General features: G+C 42.7%; 1 protein-coding gene across 8 annotated transcripts in view; it reads left to right on the top strand.

The window, feature by feature from the left end:
• Positions 1-27,931, top strand: part of VDAC3 (voltage dependent anion channel 3) — a 53,914-nt gene that overhangs the window by 21,663 nt on the left and 4,320 nt on the right. For all 8 annotated transcript variants that reach the window (XM_065584758.1, XM_065584759.1, XM_005286481.5 and 5 more), the window contains 6 exons: positions 1,599-1,648; positions 6,308-6,460; positions 15,274-15,326; positions 23,234-23,461; positions 24,558-24,708; positions 27,722-27,779. In XM_065584758.1, the coding sequence (XP_065440830.1) occupies positions 1,599-1,648; positions 6,308-6,460; positions 15,274-15,326; positions 23,234-23,461; positions 24,558-24,708; positions 27,722-27,779 (693 nt within the window). The remainder of the gene's footprint in view (positions 1-1,598; positions 1,649-6,307; positions 6,461-15,273; positions 15,327-23,233; positions 23,462-24,557; positions 24,709-27,721; positions 27,780-27,931) is intronic.

Here is a 27,931-nt window from a genome sequence, read left to right as displayed (position 1 = left end):
TAATTTAGAGCACTTTAAACTGGAAAATGTTATTTTAAAAGAAAACCAGAAAGTCTCTATAGGGGAGGAACTCTCTGCTTGAACTGTTCTCTTGTTTGTAATTCTTGATAATTTACATAAACAATGGCTTAATGCGGTATTTACATTGTTTGTGGCATAAAACTAGCACTATATAGTTGATAAAGAAGTGGCTTTTTTCTATATATGTATATTTATGATTTTCCTGGATCTTCATACTGGATTTCTTCCTAATTGATGATGATTTCTCCATCTGCTGTAAGAATTTTTAAAGGAAAATTTCTAATATCTGTCTCTGTATTGGGGGAAGTGGTAAAAGTGGTGATCTTCCAATTAATAGTTGACCTTTGGTTTGATATTTTTTCTTTTGCATCTGGGAATTTTAGATTTATATGTTATATAAATTCATTTGAATAACTGCTTTGAGAGATACAAAGATACAGTCCATCTTGTGGGGATAGCTCTCTGTATTTTCATTGCCCGTGACTGATTTAAATTATGATCAGTTATGGGAATCCTGAGACTGACAGTACAGTAATATGTCATGAATTCTGAAATCCTCTATTTTGTGAAATTTTGTTGTTAAACTGTGTGTGAGTGGGTGCGTTTCCCAAACTGCTCTAAACAAAGTTCACACACTGTAAAGTCAAAAACTCACAATTTCTCAGACTGGTCTTTGTTAACAAAGACCAAACTACATTTTGAACAATTTCAGCTCAAGCTTTCTTTCTAGTGTTAGCTGCTTCTAGATTTTCAGCCTAAAGAGAGCGCAGATGTTGTTCTGGGATGTGTAAACAAAGGAATATCCTGCAGGAATAAGGAAATGATATTATCTATGTATGTGGTATTGGTGAGACTATGACAAAAAATATGTTGACAAATTGGACAGCTTTCAGAAAAGAGCTACACAAATTATTTGAGAGCTGGAAGACCTGCCTTGCAATGAGAGACTTAAACATGTCCGTTTATTTAGCTTCTAAAAGAGAAGGTTAAAAGGTGGTTTGATCCCAGTCTACAAGTATCTAAATGGAGAAAAGATATCTGATGACAAATGTCTAATGAGATCCGTTGAAGCTAGACAAGTTCAGATTTAAAATAAGGCACAAATATCTAACAGTAAATATGATTAACCATTGGAACAATTTATCCAGGGGTAATCACTTTAAGTCTCTTAAGTAAAGATTGGATGTTTTACTAAAAATATGCCCTAGCTCAAGTAGATGTAATTCTTGCCTCAAGTATGTAACTAGATGAAATTCTCTGGCCTGTGTTATGCAGCAGTTCAGACAGATGATCATAATGTTCCCTTCTGATCTTAAAATGTATTTATCCAATTCAGGAGTGCTCAGCCCACACCCTAGTTGTACTCTAAAATAGACACTTCTGCCTCCCTTACATCCCAATGGATAATGAGCCACCTACCTTGGTGAGTCATCAGAAACCACTTAATACTTTCCCAGGAAGATCAGCACCTAGTAACAGGGTGGGCTGTTTTGAGCAAACACTCCCAACCTGTTTGATTCCGGAGTAAGTGTCTATTATATTCTTGTTATAGAAACTTGTGAATTTTGCTGTTTCAGGATTTGGAATGGTCAAGTTAGAGCTGAAGACCAAGTCTTCCAGTGGAGTGGTGAGTACTGAAGACTTTCAATGACATCAGTGTAGCAAAGATGAGAGTAAACCTCTTTAGTAACAAAAGTAATTCACTGGTATTTACTACTTTTCTGTTTCATCTCATTTTAATGCCTGGAGGCGAGTGGTGTGCTACTAGAATGATGTAAAGAATTGGTGTCCCGGTATTTTCTCTGTGATCTACACAGACTTTCACATAGCATACTGTCATTATGTTAGGATTTGCATAGGTACATTTGTTCACTCTTCCGTCTTTGTGGTGTCTTCAGAATGGGTTTGCATTGTCATGCTTCCGGTCGTGTGTGTTCTCACTCACTACCTTTTTATAGCTAAATTTTTGTTTCTGGCTCACATCTCTGGTTATGGATGCAGGCCAGATCATCCACTACTATTAGTCTGGATTCACAATCCTGCATTAACTATTTATCCAAAGGACTCGAGACACCAAAAACCTTTAGCTAAATGAGGTTTTGGATGAAGTTGAGAGTGGGCTGGCTGGCTTTGCAAAAGCTATACTCCCAAGTTCCCACCATCAAAATATTGCCAGAGACGTTCGCTTGGTTTAAAGGGAGTGTTTGAATCTTTGACACCATTGGTGATCTGGGGGACATAATTTAGCTGGAGTTTTATTGTGCTTGGGCTTGCATTTCCAGTTCTGTTCAAAATGGGTTGAATGCTGCTTCTTTATGCTTATGCTGCTAAGCTTAATAAAGCATAGCATTTCTATAGCATCTATTACATGAGGCTTTGACAGTATTTTATATGCATTACTGAATTAAATCTCACAGGATCTCTGAAAAGTACAGAATATCATAATCCCCATTTTACAGAAGGGGAAAATTATTAGTTCCCCATGATCTCACAGGAAGCCTGACAGAGCGAGGAATAGAATCCATATTTTTTACCTTTACCCTCAAGAATATCTCCCCACTAGGCATGCTTATTATTGCATGGTCTTTTGCACTCCTGGGCATGCATGTCTACAGTGCCATTTATGCTTGCTTCACTCACATTACTTTACTTTTCAACCTCTACCGTGCCCATATTTGCTTCAGCTCTCCCTTCTGGTTGTACATTCACACCTCACAAATGCACAAACATTTTAATTCATTCTTATAGCAGCAGGTAGCTTGTTATTTTGTAGTTTGTCACAGTTAAGTGGATTACCACAGTGCGATAGCAAAGATATGGGGAATACAAGTTTTTTATTGTGACTGAAATGAAATAGCTCTGAAGTATGAAATATCAGGGTTTTTTTAGGCAATTTGTTTAGCAATGCATTGTAATTTTCAAATGCTAAGAATATTATACTGAGGCTGTTGTGTTAAATAATGGCCAGAATGTATACAGAGAACATCCAAATCTGACTAAGTTTGCTGATTGATCAAAATCCTTAATTTCTCAAATGTTTTCTCCCCTTTCCATGCAACTTTGGTTTTGGCTACTTATTCAGCTGGTAAGAATAGTGATTGTTCTTGTGTATTTCTTCCTGTTGTCACTTTCTAATGGGGTTTCCTACTTTTACATACTTTGCTCTGGACTGTGACACATTCACATTCCTAATTTATTTGGGAGGTGAAGGAAAAATGGTAACTGACATGAGGCGTTCCTGTGTGCATAGCTTGCACTCCACTATAACCCAATTGTATAACACGGGTATTTAAAGTCTGTGTCAAAGAACCATAGAAACACAACAAAAATAAGAGGAAAGGAATCTAGAAATGATGTGGTATAGATACAATTTTCTCTTATTTCAGAATCATGATTTAGCATTTATAATATCAGTATTTTGCATTAACAATGAAAGAACAGCAGGCTTGTGTGGGATGGAAGTGAGGTGGGGACCAAAATGAGGGATGTGCCACATAATTGGGTACAAATGGAAGCCACATTCTGTCTTGATATAACGGCAAGTAGTTTTACCGTGTGTTGAGTTCTCTTTAAGTTTGAGGTAGAACCTTCATATACAGCTTTCATTCCCTCACAGACTTTTCTTTCAGATGTTGTTGCTTCATACAGCACAACTGGTTCAGTGTCCTACTAAGTGTCTCATGTTTTTCTAAGATGTCTGCCACTGAAAGGTCAGTTATGAAGTTGAGCTTGAGGACTGGTTCAGACTGGTATATGAAATTAAGCCAGTCTGGCATTCTGAGGCAGAGGATTTCAGAAATGCTCTCACGGGACATGATCCAATCACAACTCTGCTTTTGACAGTCTAGAGATGAATGGTAACAAATGTTGACTCTGCGCTGTCCTCTCTCAGAAGGAGATCCAGTTCTAACTGCTAGGGAAATCCTTCTGCTTTTGATCATATGACAGCAGGATTCTTTCTCTTCACTGTGTTTAGTGAAAAGGGCAGACAAGATCTTTTTCTTGTCCTTGATCTGAGAAATCTGTTCAGCCATTTAGATTGATGATCGGCATTAAGATCAAACGAGAGATTTTTAAAAGTCAGTTATAGATTGGTCTCTTTAAACATAATCTCACAGAAGTAACAAATCAGAGATTTGTGCACTTACATTCGGAGCCTGAAAACTCTGTTTAAAGGCTAATCAACCACAGAAGTCAGTTTCCTGATCTCGATCCTATATTTTCTTTTGATGTCTGGATGGATTTATTTTAAGAGAGTTGTGTGCTGTTGCAGCATGGCAAAATCATAAAGTAAGTGCCATCTTGCATATTGTGACAGAAATGTGTTTTTGGTAGTACCCCTCTGGTACTTTTAAAACTATTCCAAGTCTGAGTTTCCTGAAACTTATAGCACATAGCATTGGCCTGGAAGTGTGGAAATAGAGTATGTGCCATCTAAGAATACAAGTTCTCAGAGGCTTGGAACAAGCCTAATCTTTACAATTAGGGTTCCAAAGATGGGAACTGAAATTGTCTTTTGTCAGACACTTCTCATAACTTGCCTGATGTGCATTATAACTATTATCAGAATGTACCATACAGTTAACATTTTTAATGTGTTCATATGTTCACACAGCATTTACTGAATTAGTTACGAGAGGGTTAGACAGTAGATGCGGACAGTTGACAAGGAGAGGCATAAAGTCTTGATAATAAGAAACTCTACTGTATGGGGAACTGGCCAGCATCTGGCTGGCTGTAGGCAGCGTAGGAAGATGTGGGTTTTGAGCTATGTTTTACAGAAGTATCTGCGAGGTAGAGAAAAGTTCAACAGCTGGTGTGGCAGCATCAAAGAATGGACCTCACAAAGGAGGGTAAAGAATAGAGAACATAGGAGGAGGTCAGAATTGGAAGAGCAGATGAAGCCAGTAGAGTATAAAGAGAAAAGAGATTGGAGAAATAGAAGGGAGAGTCTTGACAATTCCTTTCTTTACTACAATGTAAACCAATTTGCCTGGTACTAAAGTTAGGCTTACCTGCCTGTAATTGCCAGGATCATCTCTGGAGCCCTTTTTATCTATAATCCAGTCATCTGGGTCCAGGTATTATGATGAAAAGCATGAGGGTGTAAAATGATTAAACAAATGGTTTAAAGCAGCAGTTCTCAGCTAGCATCTTAATGCTACTATATAAATCTATGATATATCCACACCTTGACTACTGCATGCAGTTCTTGTTGTCCGATCTCAAAAAAATATATATTACAATTGGAAAATGTTTCGAGAACAACAAAAATGATAGTGGTATGGAACAGCTTCCATTGGAGAGATTAAAAAGCCTGGGACTGTTCAGGTTAGAAAAGAAACTAAGGGGAAGTGGGGGTTGATAAAATCATGAGCGGTGGAGAAAGTGAATAGGGACAAGAACCAGGGCTCATCCTATGAAATTAACAGGCAGCAAAGGAAGTACTTCTTGACACAATGCACAGTCAACCTGTGGAACTTATTACCAGGGGATGTTGTAAAGGTCTCAAGTGTAACTGGGTTCAATAAAAAATTAGACTAGTTCATGGAGAATGGGACCATCAATGACTATTAAACAAGGTGGTCAGGGACACAACCCCACGTTGTGAGTATCCCTAAATGTCTGACTGCTAGATGCTGGGACTGGACGATGGGATGGATCACTTGATAATTCCCCTGTTCGGTTCATTCCCTCTGTAGCATCTGGCAGTGGTCATTTTTGGAAAACAAAATACTGGGCTAGATGGATATAGTATGCCCATTCTTATGGTCTTATCAAACTTTCTAGGGGGACTCAGCAAGCCTTCCCACTCAATCATGGGGTTGCAATACCATCTGCTCAAATTTGGCCCGGCCACCCTCTGTCGTGACAGGGGGTGGCTGGAACAAATCTGAGTGAGTGGCATTGCGACATGGCACATGGGGGTTGTGCTCTTTTCTGAAATTGAGAAATACTGCCTTGGAAAACTTTGTGGCTATTAAGGTATGTGCTTTTAAAAGGTTTCCTAGTCTATGCAGAGTTAGACAGCAGGGTCAATGGACTGATTTTAGTTAAAATAGAATCCTCTTTAGTGGAATCAATGTATTAATGTCCCCAGTTCCATCATTAGAATGTCACATTTTGCAAGGGGTGTGCTCCAAATTAAAAAAAAAAAAAAAAAAAAAGTGGGGGGCACGCATCAGAAAAAGTTGAGAACCATTGGTTCAAAGGGATGGGACTCATCAAGTAGAAATTAAATTTAATTAAGTAATGTGTGTTAATTCTTGTCTGGTGTTTTTGCCAGGAATTTACCACCACTGGTTCCTCCAACACAGACACAGGCAAGGCCTCAGGCAGCCTAGAGACCAAATACAAGATCAAGGACTATGGACTTACATTCACCCAGAAATGGAACACAGACAACACCCTGGGGACAGAGGTGTCCATGGAGGATAAGGTAAGAGAAAGTGGAAATTATGAAAGCAATTCAGCAAGTCAGGTAAAAGTACTGTGTTGAGAATAAACCAATAGAAGATACAAATTATAGGAGAGCTGTGGTAAATTAGGACTAACTAAAATATAGAATAGACGGGAATACCTCAGTTCATTCTTTTTGTACAGTATGTGGGAGTTTTCATATAATTTTGTTTCTGAATTTGTTGTTCTTAAAGGTGGAGTTGTAGTGCAGACAGGTAGAGCAGACAAATGTCCTCACACAATACTGTACATCATCATTCAGACTTGCAGCACGACTGCTGTTGCAGATGGGCATTCTGAGTATTCATATTGTATTTTAATAAATTGTGAGGTTATTTTCTGATATGTAAATATATCCATTAAGGACTAGAGGAGTCCTTGATTTTCATTTATGACCTAAGCCAGGTTTTAAATCTAATCTTTCAAAAATGAAGCAGTTGTCCCATTTGATTTGTACTGTAATTTGACCCTACATACTTATTAACTTACATTACAAAACAAATATAGCAGCGGGTGGAGGAGGCACTTTTATTCTAAGGTGTGGAAAGATGCACAATTGAGTCTATTCTCTGCCTCAAAATTGCCTCCAAGCTCTGCTAGTGGAGCCAGCTGCTCTTGTAAACAGCATGAGGTGGATAGCTGAAGACGAAGGTAGTTGTGAATTTTTAATGTGCGTACAGACTAGACAAATCTGTAGATCTGGAAAACTCACCAAAGCCTGTAAATTGCAAATACTGAATACCTCCAAATCTTAATTTTTTCCTTAAATTACTGTGACATGAAGTGCAGTAAACTAGCTGTAATTCAATATTAAGGTTATAAGAAGAACCATTCAGATACTAGGAAAAGCTATAAATTAAAGTTAACTTGGTCATGATCCATTTATGAACTATTTTCTATCCTTTCCCTTGTTAAAATAAACAGAGGATTACTGTGTCATGGACATACGATGTTTGTGACAGGGTCCCTGGGATGCAACCTTGAGTGTGAGACTGCTGAGCCCTCTGTCCCACCAACCTGGGCTGCCTCTTACACTGTGGTGCTGTGTCAAGCCCAAACCTCTGGCAGGTACTGCACTTACACAGGCATCCACCCAACTGAGTTACATGAATGCTCTCCCAGCCACTCATGAATCATCAATAGGAAGGCTCCACCAGTTCCCTTGCTCCCCAGCCTTGCACCCCAGAACTATACCATCTTGAACTGGTCCAAAGCCTGGCCAGTGTAAATTTGTTACCCAGTCCACTCCTCCCTCAATGTGGAGAGGAGACACACTAGTCTTTGTAAACTGAGTTGAGATTTCCCAAGCACTTCAACCAAAACACATTTTTTTAAGTAGAATAGAAAACAGATTTATTAACTACAGAAACATAGATGCTAAGTGATTATAAGTAGCAAGCATAAAGGCCAAAGTTGGTTATCTAAGAAATAAAAACAAGTTAAGTTCTGCAAATTAAACAGGATTTGAATCAAGCAGTGTAGATGGTACAAACAGGTTTCAGTTCCTCAATACACGGACTGGAACTCTTTCCCAGCCTGGGACCCTCTTCCCCCATTCAAAGTCTTTGTCCTCCAGACGTTTCTTCAAAGTATTGAGATGGGAGGAAGAGAGCCAAGTGATGTCACTTCCCCTCTTTTATGTTTTCTTCCAGCTTGTGAAAGTTCTTTGCTTTGAGGTGTGTTAATCCGCCCCCATGGCGTACATGCTTCCTCTGAGAAATCTCTAGGATAGAGGATTCTTTTCTCAATGGGTATCGATGAGCCATTAACACTGTCTGGCTACTCCATTGTTGTACCTGCCAGATGTGCAGTATGGTGAAGTTAAGCAACCTTACTTTTGTAATTGCCTGGTTTTTAAGTATTTCATCTTGCAAAGTTAAGGTTGCATAACACTGAGAAAGATTAATGACCTAAAAACTAATACACCTCTACCCCGATATAATGCGACCCAATATAACACGAATTTGGATATAATGCGGTAAAGCAGAGCTCCAGGGAGGGGGGGCTGCGCGCTCTGGCAGATCAAAGCAAGTTCGATATAACACGGTTTAACCTATAATGTGGCAAGATTTTTTTGGCTCCCAAGGACAGAGTTATATTGGGGTAGAGGTGTATATTCATCAATACAAGGGGGTTATTTAGATGTTGTCTAACCAGCTATGCAAAATATTTAAATAGTTTTTATTAAACAGGTGTGTGAGTGCAAATAAAAGTTAGAATTAAAGTAAAGATTTACTAGTTGGCCAAACAAAGCAAGGTCCTACACTGAGCTCAATATTATTTCTCTGTGCTGTGTAAAACTTCTGAAAACTGCATCCAATTAATTGAAAAATTTCATGGAATGTTGTATTGATTTTTGGTGAAAATCAAAAAACAAGACCTGTTTTCAGCTAAAATCAAGCCCCCAGAGTGCCCGTTTGGTGCAGCAGCAGAAGAAACTCTGGCACCCTCTCCTGCTGCCTAAACACACTAGAGGATAGCATGCTTCATTGCTCATGTAGGCCTCACTCTGTAGATTTGTCTAATTTTTTTAAGTGCAAATGGAGGCTCTGTCTCTGCCATGCCCCTTGAAATATCTTTCTTACAACAAGATTGAGAAGGAAGGAGTGGACAAGTGGTGCTGTCTTTGAGGAGGAAGAACATTAGGGAGTGGGAATGAAGCGTTCTCTCTCCTTTCCCTCTGGCTGTCCCTGAGCAGGAGTATTGTTATGCTGCAGACTGTTAATGGATGCCATCAACAGATGACAGCAACTTTGTCCCCCATTTTCCTGCCATTCAGTGCTCAAATTATCCCCCAAAATAAAAAGTTTCTGGCCATTGACGTCTAGAACATTCTCTGAAATTTCAGAATTGATCAGATGGGGCAATCAAAAGTTTTTGCATTACGTATATACATACATGGAAATCGAGGAAATGCCATCAAGTTGAATGTAAGGCCTCACATGGGAGAGATTAATAAAGCTGGGACTTTTCAGCTTGGAAAAGAGACAACTAAGTCAGGGGAATATTATAGAGGTCTATTAAAATCATGACTGGTGTGGAGAAAGTAAATAAGGAAGTGTTATTTACTCCTCATAACACAAGAACTAGGGAATCACCAAATGAAATTAATAGGCAGCAGGTTTAAAACAAATAAAAGGAAGTATTTCTTTGCACAACACACAGTGAACCTGTAGAACTGTTTGCCACAGGACGTTGTGTATAACAGGTTTTTAAAAAACTAGATTCATAGATTTTTTAATGTCAGAAGGGACCCTTATGATGGTCTAGTCTGACCTCTTGCACAATGCAGGCCACAGAATCTCACCCACCCACTCCTGTAATAAACCCCTAGTCAAAGATCAATTAATTGCCAAAATTAGGCTATCCCATCATACCATCCCCTCCATAAACTTATCAAGCTTAGTCTTGAAGCCAGATATGTCTTTTGCCCCCACTGCTCCCCTTGGAAGGCTGTTCCAGACCTTCACTCCTCTGATGGTTAGAAACCTTCGTCTAATTTAAAGTCCCAACTTCCTGTTGGCTTTATATCCAATTGTTCTTGTGTCCACATTGGTACTGAGCTTAAATAATTACTCTCCCTCCCTGGTATTTATCCCTCTGATATATTTATAGAGAGCAATAAGATCTCCCCTCAGCCTTCTTTTGGTTAGGCTAAACAAGCCGAGCTCTTTGAGTCTCCTTTCACAAGACAGGTTTTCCATTCCTCGGATCATCCTAGTAGCCCTTCTCTGTACCTGTTCCAGTTTGAATTCATCCTTCTTAAACATGGGAGACCAGAACTGCCCAGAGTATTCCAGATGAGGTCTCACGAGTGCCTTGTATAGTGGTACTAACACCTCCTTATCTCTACTGGAAATACCTCGCCTGATACATCCTAAGACAGCATTAGGTTTTTTCACGGCCACATCACATTGACGGCTCATAGTCATCCTGTGATCAACCAATACTGCGAGGTCCTTCTCCTCCTCTGTTACTTCCAACTGATGAGTCCTCAGCTTATAACAAAAATTCTTGTTGTTAATTCCTAAATGCATGACCTTGCACTTTTCACTATTAAATTTCATCCTATTACTATTACTCCAGTTTACAAGGTCATCCAGATCTTCCTGTAGGATATCCCGGTCCTTCTCGGTATTGGCAATACCTCCCAGCTTTGTGTCATCCGCAAATTTTATTAGCACACTCGCAGTTTTTGTGCCAAGGTCAGTAATAATAAGATTGGTCCCAAAACCAATCCCTGAGGAACTCCACTAGTAACCTCCCTCCAGCCTGACAGTTCACTTTTCAGTATGATCCATTGTGGTCTCCCCTTAACCAGTTCCTTATTCATAGATTCATAGATTATAGGACTGGAAGGGACCTCGAGAGGTCATCGAGTCCAGTCCCCTGCCCGCATGGCAGGACCACCTTTCAGTTTTCATTCACTCACTCACTCATGCCCATCACCCCAGTCGGGGTATGGGCCGCCAACCACAGATCTCCAGAGTCCTTTATCCTGGGCCATTTGCTCTAGCTGGTTCCAGGTATAGCCCATTTTTTTGCTATCAGCCTGAAGGTCGCGTCGCCAGGTGTTTCTTGGACGGCCTCTTTTCCGCTTGCCTTGGGGGTTCCACCGCAATGCCTGTCTAGTGATGTTGGTTGGCTGCTTGCGTAGTGTGTGTCCTATCCAACCCCACCTTCTCCTTCTAATTTCTTCCTCTGCTGGAAGTTGATGGGTCCTCTCCAAGAGGTAGATGTTGCTGATGGTGTCTGGCCAGCGGATCTGGAGAATCCTTCTAAGGCAACTATTTATGAAGGTCTGGATCCTCCTGGTGGTTGTTTTAATTATCCTCCAGGTTTCAGCTCCATACAATAAGACTGATTTCACGTTGGAATTGAACAGTCTAATCTTTGTTGCCAAAGACAGCTCTCTAGAGCTCCAGATGTTCTTGAGCTGTAAGAAAGCTGCTCTTGCCTTACCAATCCTTGCTTTGATGTCTGCGTCCGTGCCACCCTGTTGGTCGATGATACTGCCTAGGTAGGTGAAGGACTGCACTTCTTCCAGAGGGATTCCATTCAGTGTGACTGGGTCATTACTGATGGAGTTAATCTTGAGGATCTTGGTCTTGTCCTTGTGGATGTTGAGGCCAACCTGTGATGATATGGCTGCCACTACGTTGGTCTTCTCTTGCATCTGCTGTTTGCGATGCGAAAGGAGTGCAAGGTCATCGGCAAAATCCAGGTCATCAAGCTGGGTCCACAACGTCCACTGGATTCCGTTCCTACGCTCATAAGTGGATGTCTTCATAATCCAATCAAGGACAAGGAGAAAGAGAAATGGTGACAACAAGCATCCTTGTCTGACTCCGGTTCGCACCTGGAAGCTGTTTGTAAGCTGCCCTCCATGGATCACTCTACAGTGTATGCCATCATATAAGTTCTTAATCAGGTTGACCACCTTTGCTGGGATGCCATAGTGCCGAAGGAGCTTCCAGAGAGTCTCTCGATCCACGCTATCGAATGCTTTTTCATAGTCAACAAAGTTGATGTACAATGAGGAGTTCCACTCCATAGACTGCTCGACTATGATGCGAAGCGTTGCTATCTGGTCCGTGCATGATCTATTTTGCCGGAAACCTGCTTGCTCATCTCGTAGCTGTGGGTCGACGGCATCCTTCATTCTCTCTAAGAGAACTCGGTTGAAGACCTTCCCTGGCACCGACAGAAGTGTGATTCCTCTGTAGTTGGCACAATTGCTGAGGTCTCCTTTCTTGGGGATTTTAATAAGATATCCCTCTTTCCAGTCTGCTGGAATCACTTCTTCTTCCCATATCTTCTCAAAGAGGGGGTACAGCATTTCCACTGAAACATCCAGATCTACTTTCAGGGCCTCTGCTGGAATATCGTCAGGTCCAGCCGCCTTCCTATTCTTCATCATAGTGATGGCTTTTCTGATCTCATCTCTGGTTGGTCTATCACAATTGATTGGAAGGTCTTCGTTGGCTGGGTCAATGTCTGGTGGATTTAATGGTGCTGGTCTATTCAGGAGTTCCTCAAAGTGCTCCGCCCATCTATTCATCTGTTGTTCTATTTCTGTTATAGACTTTCCCTGCTTGTCTTTGACGGGACGCTCTGGTTTGCTGAACTTTCCAGACAGTCGCTTGGTGATGTCATACAGCTGTTTCATATTACCGTTGTATGCTGCCTGCTCCGCTTCTGCTGCCAGTCCATCCACATAATCTCTCTTATCCTTCCTAATATTCCTCTTCACTGCTCTATGGGCTTCAGCATACTCTTTTTGCGCTTTAGCCTTTGCTGCTCTAGTCCTGCTGTTATTAACTACTGCCTTCTTCTTCTTTCTATCTTCTATCTTAATCAAGGTCTCTGCTGTGATCCACTCTTTCTGCTGATATTTCTTAATTCCAAGCACTTCCTGGCATGCTGACCTAAGTGTGTCTCTCACTTTCTGCCATCTGTTGGATACACTGTCTTCCTCTTCCTCAGACCGATCCTGTAGTACTGAAAACTTATTCTTCAGTGTCAGTCCAAAATCTTCCTTGATCTTATGATCCTTCAAAAGGCTAACGTTGAACTTCATTCTTCTATCTGACGCGTCTATCCAGTTCTTCTTCAGCTTCAGCTTCAATCTGGCCACCAGTAAGTGATGGTCGGACGCTACGTCTGCTCCTCTTCTAACTCTAACGTCCTGCAAAGATCTTCTGAACTTCTTGCTAATACAGACATGATCGATCTGATTTTCTATCGTGCCTGCTGGCGATACCCAGGTACTCTTGTGGATCCGCTTGTGAGGAAAGATGCTACCTCCTATGACCAAGTTGTTAAGTGCACACAGATCCACAAATCTCTCTCCATTCTCACTCATCTCTCCCAGAGCGTGGGTCCCCATGACTTGTTCATATCCTGTGTTGTCAGGTCCAATTTTGGCATTAAAATCTCCCATAAGGATGGTAATGTCTTTGTCTGGGAGAATCTCTAATATTTTCTGAAGTCTATTGTAAAAATAGTCTTTGTCTCCCTCTTCACTGTCATTGGTTGGAGCATAGCACTGTACAACATTCATCTTAATCCTCTTCATTTTAGTTCTGAAGGATGCTGTGATGATCCTGGAACCATGTGCCTCCCAACCAATCAGTGCCCTCTGTGCCTGCTTGGACAACATGAAGCCTACTCCCTGTGTGTGGGGTGCGTCACTCTCTTCATGTCCGGAATACAACAACAGCTCTCCTGTCAACAGTCGTCTTTGTCCAGCTTGCGTCCATCTTGTCTCGCTAATGCCTAGTAGGGTCAAGTTGTTGCTCCTCATCTCTGCTGCGACCTGTGCCATCTTTCTTGACTCGTACATGGTCCTCACGTTCCATGTACCAATGGTAATCCTCCTGGTTGCAAGAAGGGTAATCAGCTTAGTGGCTTCCTCACGACTTTCACCACCCAGCGTCATGCGTCTTCGAGTCGAAGACCCTTCTTTTTCCAGGCTAAAAGTCTCTGTTATCTCTATTGTTGGCGTTTCTATAGCAGGTTGATTTTTTACGGGGTGGAGTTGCTAGCCCCACGCCCAACCCTCCTCCTTTATCCTGACTTGGGACAGGCAGATGGCCCCAAAGGACCTCTCTGGTGGAGTTTTCAGTTTTCATATTGATCCCCATCTCTTCCAATTTAACTAATTCCCTATTTGGAACCATATCAAATACCTTACTGAAATCGAGGTAAATTAGATCCCCTGCGTTTCCTTTGCCTAAAAAAATCTTATTACATTCTCAAAGAAGGAGATCAGATTGGTTTGGCACGATCTACCTTTTGTAAAACCATGTTGTATTTTGTCCCAATTACCATTGACCTCAATGTCCTTAACTACTTTCTCCTTCAAAAAATTTTTCAAGACCTTGCATATTACAGATGTCAAACAGGCCTGTAGTTACCCAGATCACTTTTTTTATTTTCCCCTTTCTTAAAAATAGGAACTATGTTAGCAATTCTCCAGTCCTACGGTACAACCCCTGAGTTTTCAAATTCATTAAAAATTCTTGCTAATGGGCTTGCAATTTCATGTGCCAATTCCTTTAATATTCTTGGATGAAGATTATCTGGGCCCCCCGGTTTAGTCCCATTAAGCTGTTTGAGTTTGGCTTCTACCTCGGATGTGGTAACATCTACCTCCATATCCTCTTCCCATTTGTCATCTTGCCATTGTCCCTAAGCTCCTCATTAGCCTCATTAAAGACTGAGGTAAAGTATTTGTTTAGACATTGGGCCATGCCTAGATTATCCTGAACCTCCACTCCATCCTCAGTGTTGATAATGTAGATAAGTTTAGGCCCATCAATGGCTATTAGTCAGGATGGGCAGGGATGGTGTCCTTAGCCTCTGTTTTCCAGAAGCTGGGAATGGGCAACAGGGGCTGGGTCACTTGATGATTACCTGTTCTGTTCATTCTCTCTGAAGCACCTGGCATTGGCCACTGTCAGAAGACAAGATACTGGGATGGATGGACCATTGGTCTGACCCAGTATGGCCATTCTTATGCTCTAAGTACATATTTATAAGGTGCCCACCGCTTTGGTATCTGGGAATGTGGAAAACTAGTGAAGTTACTTGCTTTATTCACTCAAACTAAATCTTCAATATAGAGTTCTCTGCAAATTACTTACTTTTTTGTACAAAAGATCATGTGAATCTTCTATTCAGACAAGAGGAGGAGATGGGAATTATAGTAAGGTAAGAGAATATAAAGCCAATCATCTTTTTCAATAGAAGGAGCCTTGATAATCTGACCTTTTTCTTCTTCTTTTGCAGTTAGCTGAGGGATTGAAGTTGACTCTTGACACCATATTTGTACCAAACACAGGGTAAATATCCTACTTCAATTTTGTGTAGAGATTCCTGGAATTGGATTAAACAGATTTGTTAAATTTTTCAAATGAAAAGTTAATTGTCTGACTTCAGTGGCAGTGATAAATGAGCATCATCATATTCCAGTATCCCAACAGGTAGGCGATCTGGATAAAAATAAAGAACTTTTTATTCTGCAGTTCTTGGTAGAATATTTGTAAGGACACAGCTAATATCAGGTTTATAATAATATATTTGATGAAAGATTCCTCTCAAAATTGTCATTTCCCCTCCATCTAAAAATGTGTAATAAATAAAAATACTAAGAAATGGTACTTCTATACCTCTAACATTGGAGATTGTGTGAAAGTAGAAAAGTGTCACTGATAGTAGTAGTAGTATTTATTATTTGTGTTATCATAGCACCTACCCTGTTTCCCCGAAAATAAGACATCCTCCGAAAATAAGGCCTACTTACAGTTTTGCCTCTCGTTGTAATATAAGGCATCCCCCCGATAATAAGACCTCCCCGATAATAAGGCATCCACCGATAAGGCATTTTTCATTTCTGAAAAATAAGACATCCCCTGAAAATAAGACCTAGCGCATCTTTGGGAGCAAAAATTAATATAAGACACTGTCTTATTTTCGGGGAAACAGGGTAGGAGCTCAAGTTCTGGACCATGACCCCACTATGCTAGGTGCTGTGCGCAGACAGAACAATAAGGCAGTCTCTGCCTCAAAGAGCTTAGAATCTAAATATAAGGCAAGAGATAACAGATACAGATAACAGAATACAAGGAAACAGTGAGACAATATTAGTCAGCATGATCAGCAGTGGTATCAGTGCACCACCAGTTTAACCATTGTCAGGGTTTTTTTTGTTGTTTGTAGGCACCACAGTAAAGGAGAGTTTGAAGGAGGATAATGAGTTAGCGTTGCTGATGTTTATGGGGAGCTCCACTGAATCATGAGAGGCAGCATGGGAGAAAGCACAAAGGTGATTGTTTGAAAGTTTAACAAGTGGGTGACAGAGGCTAGCATCATGGGCCATTTGGAGACGGGAGTTGACATCTCAGTAGCAAATAAGAGATAAGGATGGTGGGGGTAGGCTGCAAAAGGGCCTTGAAAGTGAAGACAAGCAAGTGAAGTTTGATGTGACAGATAAGGGTGAGCCACTAGATGGAGTTAAAGAGAGAGGTGACATGGTAAAAGTGGTGAGCTAGGAAGCATTCTAATTGGATGTGGGTGGGGCAAAATTGTATTTGCAAGAAAGAAGGAGGTTGCAGTAATTGTGATATGAGACTGAGAGCTTGGATGAGCTTTTTACTTAGTGGGTGGTTAGGGAAAGGCCATATCTTAGATGTTGTGGCAAGAATCGTCAAGATTTAGACACAACCTGGATATAAGGACCTAGAGAGAGGTCCAAGTCAAAGATGATGCCCAGGTTACAGGCCTGAGTGACAAGCCAGGATGCTGCTGTTGTCCACAGTGATAGAGAAAGGAGGCTTCTTGTAGGAAAGGGCTTTGGGGGAGAGGGAAGATTAGGAGCTGTGTTTTAGTCATGTTGAACTTGAGCTGATGGCTAGACATCCACAAGGAGATCTCCGAGAGACAGGCTGAGACTTTTTTGTTTGGAGAAAAGGAGCTGGGTCTGGAGGAAGATCTGTAAGTTGTCAGCATAGAGATAGAAGTTGAATTTGTGTTTGCGGCTAAGATGACCCAGATATAAGGTGTAGAGAAAAAAGAGATGAGGAATGGGGACAGAACCCCACACACAGTTGGAGGGGGGATGAGGAAGATCCTCCTCAGGGTACACTGAAGGAGCAATTAGAGATGTAGGAAGAGACCCGTAAGAGGACAATCACGGAAGCCAAGGGAGGACAAGATTCAGAGAAAAGGAGGATTAATCACTTTTTGCAGATGTTAAGCGCTTGAGCTATTGTGAAGTTAAGGCAAGTCTACATTACAAAATTCAGTCGACTTAAGTCGATCTCTAGCCACTGCAGTAGCTTGATTGTGCATCTCCACGCTACTCTCCTTGTGTCAGCAGAGCGCGTTCTCACTAGCAGTGCACCTTGGGTAGCTTTCCCACTGTGCAACTTGCCACCATCTAGTGAAGGGTGTTATGGGAAGGGTTTGCAATGCCTCATGGGGGCAAAACATTCTCCTGAGGGTGTCTGGGAACTCGAACATCCCATGATGTATTTTTCTCTTTCCTCTAATTTCATCTACATCCCACAATATTTCACACCTGTTTTCAAAAGCCTAGTGTACCTGAGAGTATGCCATCTCTAGAGAAGCATGGGTCCCGCACAGCTCTGCACTGTTGCAAACTCAATGCGCCTAATCCTGCAGTATTTTCAGAGGAGCCATCAGATGGAATATGACAATTCCTTTCAAGTAGCCCTGCTGGAAGCCAGGGTGGAGAGCTCTGGTCCCAAGAAACAAGTACTGATTGGTGGGATTGCATCATTACGCAGGTATGGGATTATGAGCAGTGGCTGCAAAACTTTTGAATGCGCAAGGCCACTTTTCTGGAACTGTCTGCGAAGCTCACTCCAGCCCTGCAGCTCACTGACCCACCAAACTGAGAGCTGCACTGACAGTGGATAAGCGAGTGGCGATTGCTGTGTGGAAGCTTGCAATGCCTAACTCTACCAATCAGTCGGGAATCATTTTGGAGTTGGGAAATCCAGTATGGGGGTTACTGTGATCCAAGTATGCAGGGCCATTAATCATCACCTGCTGAGGAGGACTGACTGGGGGCAATGTGCAGGAGATCCTGGATGGTTCTGCTGCAGTGAGGTTCCCTAACTGTATTGGGGTGATAGATGGCACGCATATCCCTATCTTGGCGCTGGACTGCTTTCCCATAGAGTATCTAAACTATAAGGGCTACTTTTCTATGGTGTTGCAAATGCTGGTGGATCACCAGGGACATTTTACCAACACAGGATGGTCTAGAAAGGTGCATGATGCACATATCTAAGAACACAGGCCTGTTTGGAAGGCTGCAAGCAGGAACTTTCTTTGCAGACCACAAAATCACCATTGGAGATGTTGAAATGCCAATAGTGATCGTGGGAGACCCAGCCTACCCCTTACTCCTGTGGCTCATGAAGCCGTATACCGGACACCTGGATAGCAGCAAGGAACACTTCAATGACAGACTCACCAGGTGGAGAATGATTATTGAATGTGCCTTTGACTGATTGAAGGGGCACTTGAGAAGTTGACTCAGTAGGTTAGACGTCAGTGAAAAAAATATCCCCATGGTTATAGCTGCCTGCTGTGCACCTCATAATATCTGTGAAGCAAAGGGGGGAAGTTTTTTTTTTCCCCTGGTGTGGAAAGGTGGATGGTCTGGTGGCTGATTTTGAGCAGCCAGATATCAGGGCTATAAGAAGAGCTCAACATGGAGCTATGCGGCTCAGGGAGGCTTTGAAAGACCATTTTAATAATGACCCACAGTAATGCGTGCTGCTTTTTGTTTGACTGTGTTTTTGGCACTGGTCTGAACTGCGCTGTAAGTGCTGTGTGTGTAGTAGTGTGACCTTGCAAATGCACTTCTTTCTATGATCTCAGTGATTTCCCTCCCCCCCCCCGTTGAACCCTTACACCCCACTCTTCTCCCAGACCTGGGAAGAGAGCCCCGGAGTTATGAGCCCCAGCCACCTCTCCCCCAACCACTGGACCCCACTCCCTTGCCAGAGCCGGACGAGGTTCTGTCCCCTCAGCAACATGATCTGTGGGTGGGGTTGCACTGGGGATGCTGAGTGGGTACCTCTGGGTGGTCAGTGCTCATCTCCTCCTGCCAGGCATGGGGGCAGCATCCATGGCATCTCAGCTTCCCCAGGCACCTCTACAATGGGGCAGCCAGGGAGATAATGGGGGTACCACACTCCAGCCCCTAGCCCTACCACTAGGACTGCCAGTGCTGGGGGGGATGCTTGATGCTATGCTCCTCACAGGGATTGGGCTGAGACTCAGCAACTCATTCCACAGAGAGGGTGGGGGCTAGTGGTTAAATGAGGGAGGGGCTGGGAGCCACGACTCCTTGGTTCTATCCCCAGCTCTAGCTATGCTATGACTCCTTGTGTAACTGCTTTACATCCCTCCCCTTCCGTGCCTCAGTTTCTCTATTGGCCTCTACCTCTTTTCCCCCATGCTTCGAACTAATAAAGATTAATTAAGCTTCCAAAACTGGTCTCTGAATTATTGCACAAACCAAACAATTATATGTACGACAGAGGTATACTGTAGAAATACAGGGGAATGAACTTGAGGGAGAAAAGCATATTCATTTTCCTTTTTAAAAACACTTACACTGACCTTGTCTGTCACACATCGTTGTGTGTGAAGCTGTGATTCTGTCCCCTCCCACGGGGTGGAGTGGTAGGGATAGGTCACTTGCCGCTGATGCCACATGGAAGTGTCCGTGTGTGTGGGGCGGAGAAGGGTAGTGCTGGAAGACCGTTCTGGACAGGCTGCAGAGGGAGGTGACCTCGAAGATGATGTAGATCAACCAGATTCCTCAGCATGTCTGATTGCTCCTTCAGAAGAGCTATCGTCTCCTGCTGTGCGTCACTTATTCTCCTGAGCTCTTCTCCTGTCATGAATGTCCATGTCCATTTCTGTGTGAGAGTGATCCTCCACGCCCTCTGGCTCACTGTCTGCTGATCCAGAGGCTTGCATGATATTTACAAACATGTCATCCTGGGTTCGTTCTTCTCTTTATCTGGCTCAGCCTCTCCACTAATGTAAAGGGAGGTGAAGGCCACATTTGCAGCTGCAAAACACACAATGGACAGAGGTACTATTGCGAGTACATAGACTAGATATATGAGAAAATTGCTGTATTGCACAAATTCAGAGGAGTGATTTCAAGTGTGAAGCAGTACATTTTCATTGTGGCCAGGTACTTATTGAGCATGTTGAACAGAATACTGGTGCCATTTTCCACAAGCTGCAGTGACTTTAGCTGATATCTCACTCCTGAAGGTAACGGAGGCGGAAAGGGAACAGCTGCTGCATGCATCAGGCTACAGACCGGGTCCTTATGCTGCTAGCCTGTGCTGAATGATGCCTTGCAAGTGAATAGATAAGTGGCATGGGAACATGTCCTATTGCGGTGGAAGAAATAAGGCAGCCCTCCCCAGAAATCTTCGGCAATGGATTACAAAGTACCTGCAGGAAAGTTTCCTTTCAGATCTCTGTGGAGGATTTACATGACATCCCTGTGCACATAAACTTTTGCAGGGTCCGTTCTGCCTAGCTGTGCCAGGCAATGAGAAGCAGATAGCCAGTGGAGGTAGAGTGGCTATTTCACTACCTCTTGTAACACGAATAAAAATTAGTACATGAGAAATGTGCCCCTGGAATATCAGTGCTACTTACTGGATGTTCCTTCACCGGTATCACGCTTGCTCATGCTGCAACTTGCTGGACTGCTCTGGAGTTATAAACAGCTCTTGGCTCGCCAGGACAGTGGATTCCCCACTCATCTGTGCTCCATTGTCATCCTCCTCTTCCTCATCCAACATCTCTCTCTCGGTGTTGTCTGCAGTGACTACGACTTGTTCAATGTATCCATGGGGCATTTGGGGATAGTTGTGGGGTCGCTGCAACGGATAGCATGTAGCTCCTTGTAAAAGCGGTATGTCTGCAGTGCCGCATCACAGTGACTGTTTGCCTCCCTTGCCTTCAGATTGCCTGACACAGCTCCTTGGCTTTCACATGGCACTGCTGCCAGATCTCTCTTGTAACCATTCCCTTCCATGCCCTGAGAGATCTGCTCATAGATGTCCATGTTTCTACAGCTGGATCGCAGCTGTGCCTGCACAGCCTCTTCTCCCCACAGACCCAGAAGATCCATCATTTCCTATGTACTCCAGGCAGGAGCACATTTGGAGCATGTGGCCAGCATGCTCAGCTGGGCAGTTGCCAGGGGAGCTGTCCACATCGACCAAACGAAATGAAAATTCAGAATTTCACGGTCCTTTAACGGGAGGTGCTTGTTCCTACATACCTCACTGCTGGGCAGTGGAGTTGAAAACCGTGACCAGAGTGGTGACATGGAGCATTGTGGGACACCTTCTGGAGGCCACTTAAGTTGACATAAGCCATGTAGTATGTACACTGCCATTGTGTCAACCTAACTACGTTGACTTAAGCACTACACCTCTCATGCAGGTGGAGTTAAGTCGATGTAATAGGTGAGTTATGTTGGGAGGGACCTTAGTGTAGACCAGGGGTAGGCAACCTATGGCACGCATGCTGATTTTCAGTGGTACTCGCACTGCCCAGGTCGTGGACACCGGTCCGGGCGGCTCTGCATTTTAATTTAATTTTAAATGAAGTTTCTTAAACATTTAAAAACCTTATTTACTTTACATACAATAATAGTTTAGTTTTTCTATAAGTCTATAGTAGATGAGACTCGGCACACCACTTCTGAAAGGTTGCCAACCCTTGATGTTGCCGCTGACATTATTTTTTATTTTTAATTATTAGGTCGATGTAAGCTGCCTTACATCAACCTAACTCTGTAGTGTAGACCAGGCCTAAGATTGTAGCATCATGTTTTCTGCTTTAGGTGCAAAAGTGCTAATAATTAGGGCCCTCCCAAATTCATGGTCCATTTTTGTAAATGTCAGTCTTAGCATTTTTTAAATCTTGAATTTCACAGTTTCAGATATTTAAATCTTAAATTTTCACAGTGTTGTAACAAACCATGAATGTGTTTTTAAAATGGGAAAATATAAATATGTAAATCCCTTAAATCAGTGTTTCTCAAACTTGGGGGTCCTGGCCCAAGGGGGGGTTGCAAGGCTATTGTAAGGGGGGTCGTGGTATTGTCCCTCTTACTTCTGTGTTGCCTTCAGAGCTGGGTGGCTGGACGCTAGCAGCTGCTGGCTGGGTGCCCCGCTCTGAAGGCAGCAGAAATAAGGGTGGCATGGTATGGTATTGCCACCCTTCTGTGGTGCTGCTGGCAGTGGCGCTGTCTTCACAGATGGGTGCCCGGCCAGCTGCCGCTGCTCTCCGGCCACCCTGCTGTGAAGGTAGCACCACTGACAGCAGCAGCACAGAAGGGTAGCAATACCATACCATGTCACCTTATTTCTGCGCTGCAGCTGCCGTTCTTTGCCAGAAGCAGTGGACCATTCAGAGCGAGGCACCTGGCCAGCAGCTGCTGCTTGATGGCTGTCCAGCTCCGAAGGCAGCACCACTGCCAGCAAAAACACAGAAAGGTGGCAATACTATACCATGCCACCCTTGTTTCTGTGCTGCTGCTGGCAGCAGTGCTGCCTTCAGAGCTGGGTGCCCAGCCAGCAGCCCCACTCTCCAGCTGCCCAGTTCTGAAGGCAACGCAGAAGTTAGGGCATGACTACCGTGACACACACACCCCCCCCCCCGCCCTACAACAAGCTTGCAACCCCATTTTGAGTTGGGACCTCCAGTTTGAGAAACATTGTGTATTTTTACCCTATACTAAAAATATACAAAAGTACAGAAGACCAGTTTTCACAATCCGTGGCATGTTTTTCTTGGCTGTGAATTTGGTAGGGCCCCACTAATAATCCTTAGAACTGGTAACCAGTAACAGTGCTGACGAACTGAGGAAAATGGCATTAGGACTAAAATGGATATATTCATTCTCTCTCTCATATATATTTTTATATATATTTAATTCATTCAGATGTTTAAAATACACTTGTAGGTACTTAGGTCTGTGCATCTATCCTATAAATTAATAATGACAACATACACGGACAAAACTGCTTGTAAATATATCTATCTCAGCCCCCACCCTTCACAAATTCGAAGGCATATGAAGTATTAAGTGCTCTGTGCAGACATCATAAATACTATGTAGCTGGCCCATGCTAGGCTGGGTAAAACAAAATGTTTCTCTCCACAGAAAGAAGAGTGGGAAATTGAAGACCTCTTACAAACGGGAGTACGTAAACCTAGGCTGCAACATTGACGTTGACCTTTCTGGACCAACCATCCATGGCTGGGCTGTGTTGGGCTATGAAGGCTGGCTTGCTGGTTATCAGATGGCTTTTGATACAGCCAAGTCTAAACTATCACAGAATAACTTTGCATTAGGATACAAGGCAGGAGACTTCCAACTACACACTAATGTGTGAGTATATACCACAGGAGCTAGGCTAGATTATGCCAGGCAAACTGTGTGGCTAACTGCATCAGATGTGTACTGGGTGGAGAAAAGGAGGACACTGATTTCAGACTGAGATTTGAAAGGCTTTTTACATACCTTATTTTCATCCCCAAGAGACAGTTACAGGAGGGTCACTGCCCAATTTGCTATCTTTATCATCAGGGTAATTCTGTTCCCCTAAATTTGGTATTGGAAAAGACATTTTGGAATTAAGGTAGTTTTTTAATGAGGGTATGTTTAGGATAACTGGGGGATTTAAGTTAGTAAACATAATTTTGACTGCTGGTTTGTGTCACTCTTACTGAAGGAATTTGAATCCCAGGTAAATTGCCCATTTCCACATACTAACATACTAAAATGTCAACTGGGAGGATTGGGATTAATGCAGCATTACTACCTTTTTCTCTCTTAGATGGTGCTAGACCATGTCAGCCTTCTATGTGGAAGTAGACATTTAACATTTCCATCTGGGAGGAGACTTAAGTACCCCCAGTGTTGGGTGTCGTGATACTTGCCTAGCCACATGTACTTAAGAGGCAGTGTTTTTTGGGGGGGAATTGTCTGCCTTTCCCCATTTTCAGTCTCCTTACCAAAGCTGAGTTATATTGACTTATTTTAGCCAACAAGTGTTGCATGTAGCTCCCTCTGAACCCATTGGTTTATGCTCTGCATGGAATTGCTTCCCTCCCTACTTCTAGCCTGGGAAGGAAAAGCTGAACTCTCTTCTGTCAAAATTTCAAACCTTTTAGTGCAATGTCTTAGTTCCTGGAAAGCTCCCTCATTCCCCAAGCTAAACCCAGCTCTTGGTGAAGAATCTACAAAGCGCAGGTGAAGTGTCCGGCCAGGGAATGAATAAACATGGATCTGGCTGAGAGAAGCATGGGATTGAATATGCCCACAGGGTTAGGGTTATCCTCAGGTTTATTTGGGAAGTGGTGGTAGGAACTTACTTTGTTGGAAAGACGGTGAGAGGGAAAGATGAGACTTCATAGTGATCAGAGGGTTAAACACCAGCAAACAGGAGAGATCTTCACACACTCTTTTTATCTGTTACAAACAGGAATGATGGCACTGAATTTGGTGGGTCAATCTATCAGAAGGTTAACGATAAAGTTGAGACATCAGTAAATCTTGCTTGGACTGCTGGCAGTAACAATACCCGTTTTGGCATTGCCACTAAGTATCAGCTGGATGAAAATACTTCCATTGCGGTAAGTATTTCACCAGATTAGCATTGAAAGCACAACTGAAGTTTGCTTAAATGCTGTAAACTGATGGCACAGGGTGGTTATTGTTTAAACCTATGGCACCTTGTGTTGTTATGCTGTCCCTTTTCAGTTATTGGTGTATGGAGAATGTATGTTGTAGACTGTTGGTGAATTATGGAATATACTTAAGCCTCATTCTGTCTGTCTCTCTCACACACACACACTCTCTCTCTCTCTCTCTCTCTGGCTTATCTATACCGACCATTGGTTTATGACAAGCTGGAGTGTAAATATACAGCACTCTAGTGCAGTGACTCTCAACCTTTCCAGACTACTGTACCCCTTTCAGGAGTCTGATTTGTCTTGCGTACCCCCAAGTTTCACCTCACTTAACAACTTGCTTACAAAATCAGACATAAAAATACAACAGTATCACAGCACACTATTACTGAAAAATTGCTTGCTTTCTAATTTTTACATATAATTATAAAATAAATCAATTGGAATATAAATATTGTACTTGTATTTCTGTGTAAACTGGATAGAGCAGTATAAACAAGTCATTGTCTGTATGAAATTATAGTTTGTGTACTGACTTTTAGTGCTTTTTATGTAGCCTGTTGTAAAATTAAGCAAATATCTAGATAAGTTGATGTACCCACTGGAAGACCTGTGCGTACCCCCAGAGATACTCATACACCGGTTGAGGATCATGCACTAACTGGCTGTGTGGACTGTGCTACCGCCCACTAGAAGTTCCATAGTGTGCTTTGACCAATTGCAGTAGGCTTAACATAGCTTAACTGCAGTTGGTCAGAACTTTTAGGTTATGTCTACACTGCAGTTAAACACATGTGGCTGGTATGTGTCAGCTGACTCAGGCTTGGGCTACTGGGCTGTAAAACTGCACTGTAGACATTCAGGCTTGGGCTGGAGCCCAAGCTCTAGGACCCTGTGAGGGGGGAGGGTCCCAGAACCCAGGCTTTAGCCTTAGCCCAAACATCTAAACCACAATTTTACAGCACTGCAGCCTAAGCCCGCTGACCCAGGCCAGCCACAGGTGTTTAACTGCAGTGTAGACATTCCCTACAGTATACCTGTAGTGTGCTTTGACTGACGGCCAGTAAGATGAGCTATGTTAAGCCTCCTGCAGTTGGTCAAAGTACACTAGGGAACGTCTAGTGCGTGTAGCAGAGTCCACACAGCCTACTACAGGGCTGTAGACTTGCACCCCGGCTTTCCCTACGCTAATTCTCCATATAGACAAGCCCTTAGCTATGAGTGATGCAGTGTGATTTCATAATCTGCCATTACTTTACTTTAGCCCTGTGTGAGGCACTATAATGAATAAGTTAAGGGAACACAGCAGGTGCAGTATATCTAGATTTCAGGAAAGCATGTGAGAAGGTGACTTTTTTGGGGGTGGGGGGGAATAATTTAACTAGCTAATTTGAAACAGGTTGAAATTTGCTGAAGACCCTAACCAAATAGAGAGGTAATGATAAACTGTGGTTTATTGAGTTGATGGGAGGTGAATTACAAATGGTACAAAGGAGTATTAACCCTTCTCTCCAGAATGGGTTAATGCATGCAGTCAAAAATCTTACTTTAATACAAATACTGTCATATTCACTTGCAAACATCTGTTTTCTGGTCACTATAGCGCCTAATAATTTTGAAGAATTACTGCTTCCTGGGTTTCTCCCTCTTTGAGATCATCTCTTGCAGAAAGTAAAGTAACTGCATTAGTTACTGCCCATATGTCTGATCTTCCTGGGTTAGTTCAACACCTTTATTTAACTCCTGGGTTGAACTTCAAGGGTCATGTCACTTACAGCGGAGGGCTCGCAGCTCTGAAAGTCACCCCCTTTGATGATTTTTAAGATTATGTATGCCCATGTTGTCATAAAGAGGACCAGTAAATCAGGAAGCAATTATCCATTCAACAGGTGGGAGATGGGTGAGGTTAAAATCCTATCACTTTGTGCCCACTGTGAGCAACAAATCTTGTTTTTAATCTCTAATATGACAATGACAACATGGTATTGGGTAAGTAACTCCATCATCTGGGAATTTCGTTAGTTTACTCTATGTACTATTTCCTCAAGATTCCTAAGTGGAGGTAAATAAAGCAGACATAACATCTCTATTCCCCTCATTCCTGTTTACACCCATGAACTAGTCAGAGGCTGAGCACAGTCCCTTAAAAACTTTTAGATAAATGTTACTAAGTCCTTCCACACTCTTCAATTTCTTCTGCCTACTTAATAAGTAGTTGTTACTCACGTTCAAGTCTCTTGAGTAACAAGAAGATGGTTGCAAATTGAAGTGCCTAGAACAATACACAGTTGGCAAGACTGGAGGGGAACTGTGTGGAAGAGCTTGAGGGATCATAGGTAGCAGCAATGGGCTAAAATTGAGGGGGAAATTGTGTTTTTTTGTTTGCTGCTAGCCTATGGCCTGGTCCCCACTTAGTCCGGACTTCAGACTAAGATACGCAAATTCAGCTACGTTAATAACGTAGCTGAATTCAAAGTACCTTAGTCCGAACTTACCGCGGTCCAGACGCGGCCGGAAGTCTCCCCCCGTCGACGCCGCGTACTCCTCTCGGCGAGCTGGAGTACCGGCGCCGACTGTGAGCACTTCCGGGATCGATTTATCGCGTCTTAACCAGACGCGATAAATCGATCCCAGAACATCGATGGCGTGCCGCCGGACCAGCCGGTAAGTGAAGACTAGGCCTATGAAACAGAATAATCGCTCAAAGAAACTGGCACAAACCCCATTGATCTAATTTTAAACAGAACTCTTTATAGAGCAAACTACTCTGCATTTGCAGGGGCATATATTTTTGAGAGCTCTTTTCCATTGCTGGTTAATATGTCTACTTTCTGATGCTTGTAGATTTCTCTGCGACTGCTGCTGATTCCAGTGGAAAAGTTATTGTGCCTGCGTGCCTATAAAAGTAGGAGTGATGGTGTTTTGACGTGCGCTTTTATTCTGTCTCTACCTTTAGGCTAAAGTGAATAATGCCAGTCTGATTGGAATTGGTTACACTCAGACCCTTCGACCTGGTACGTAAGCCCTGACAAAAAATACTAAAGGGAATCACTTCCTACTGGGTTTAATAGAAAAGAAGAATCTTTTAACTTGAGCTATTCAACAGAATGGGTAGCTATGGAGGTGGCAGCCATTAAGTAATCAAGGATTAGCAGTCTTAATAATA

The sequence above is a fragment of the Chrysemys picta genome, chromosome 2 (assembly GCF_011386835.1).
Source record: "Chrysemys picta bellii isolate R12L10 chromosome 2, ASM1138683v2, whole genome shotgun sequence".
Classification (NCBI taxonomy): Eukaryota; Metazoa; Chordata; order Testudines; family Emydidae; genus Chrysemys; species Chrysemys picta.
This window is presented reverse-complemented; position numbering and strand designations above follow the sequence as displayed.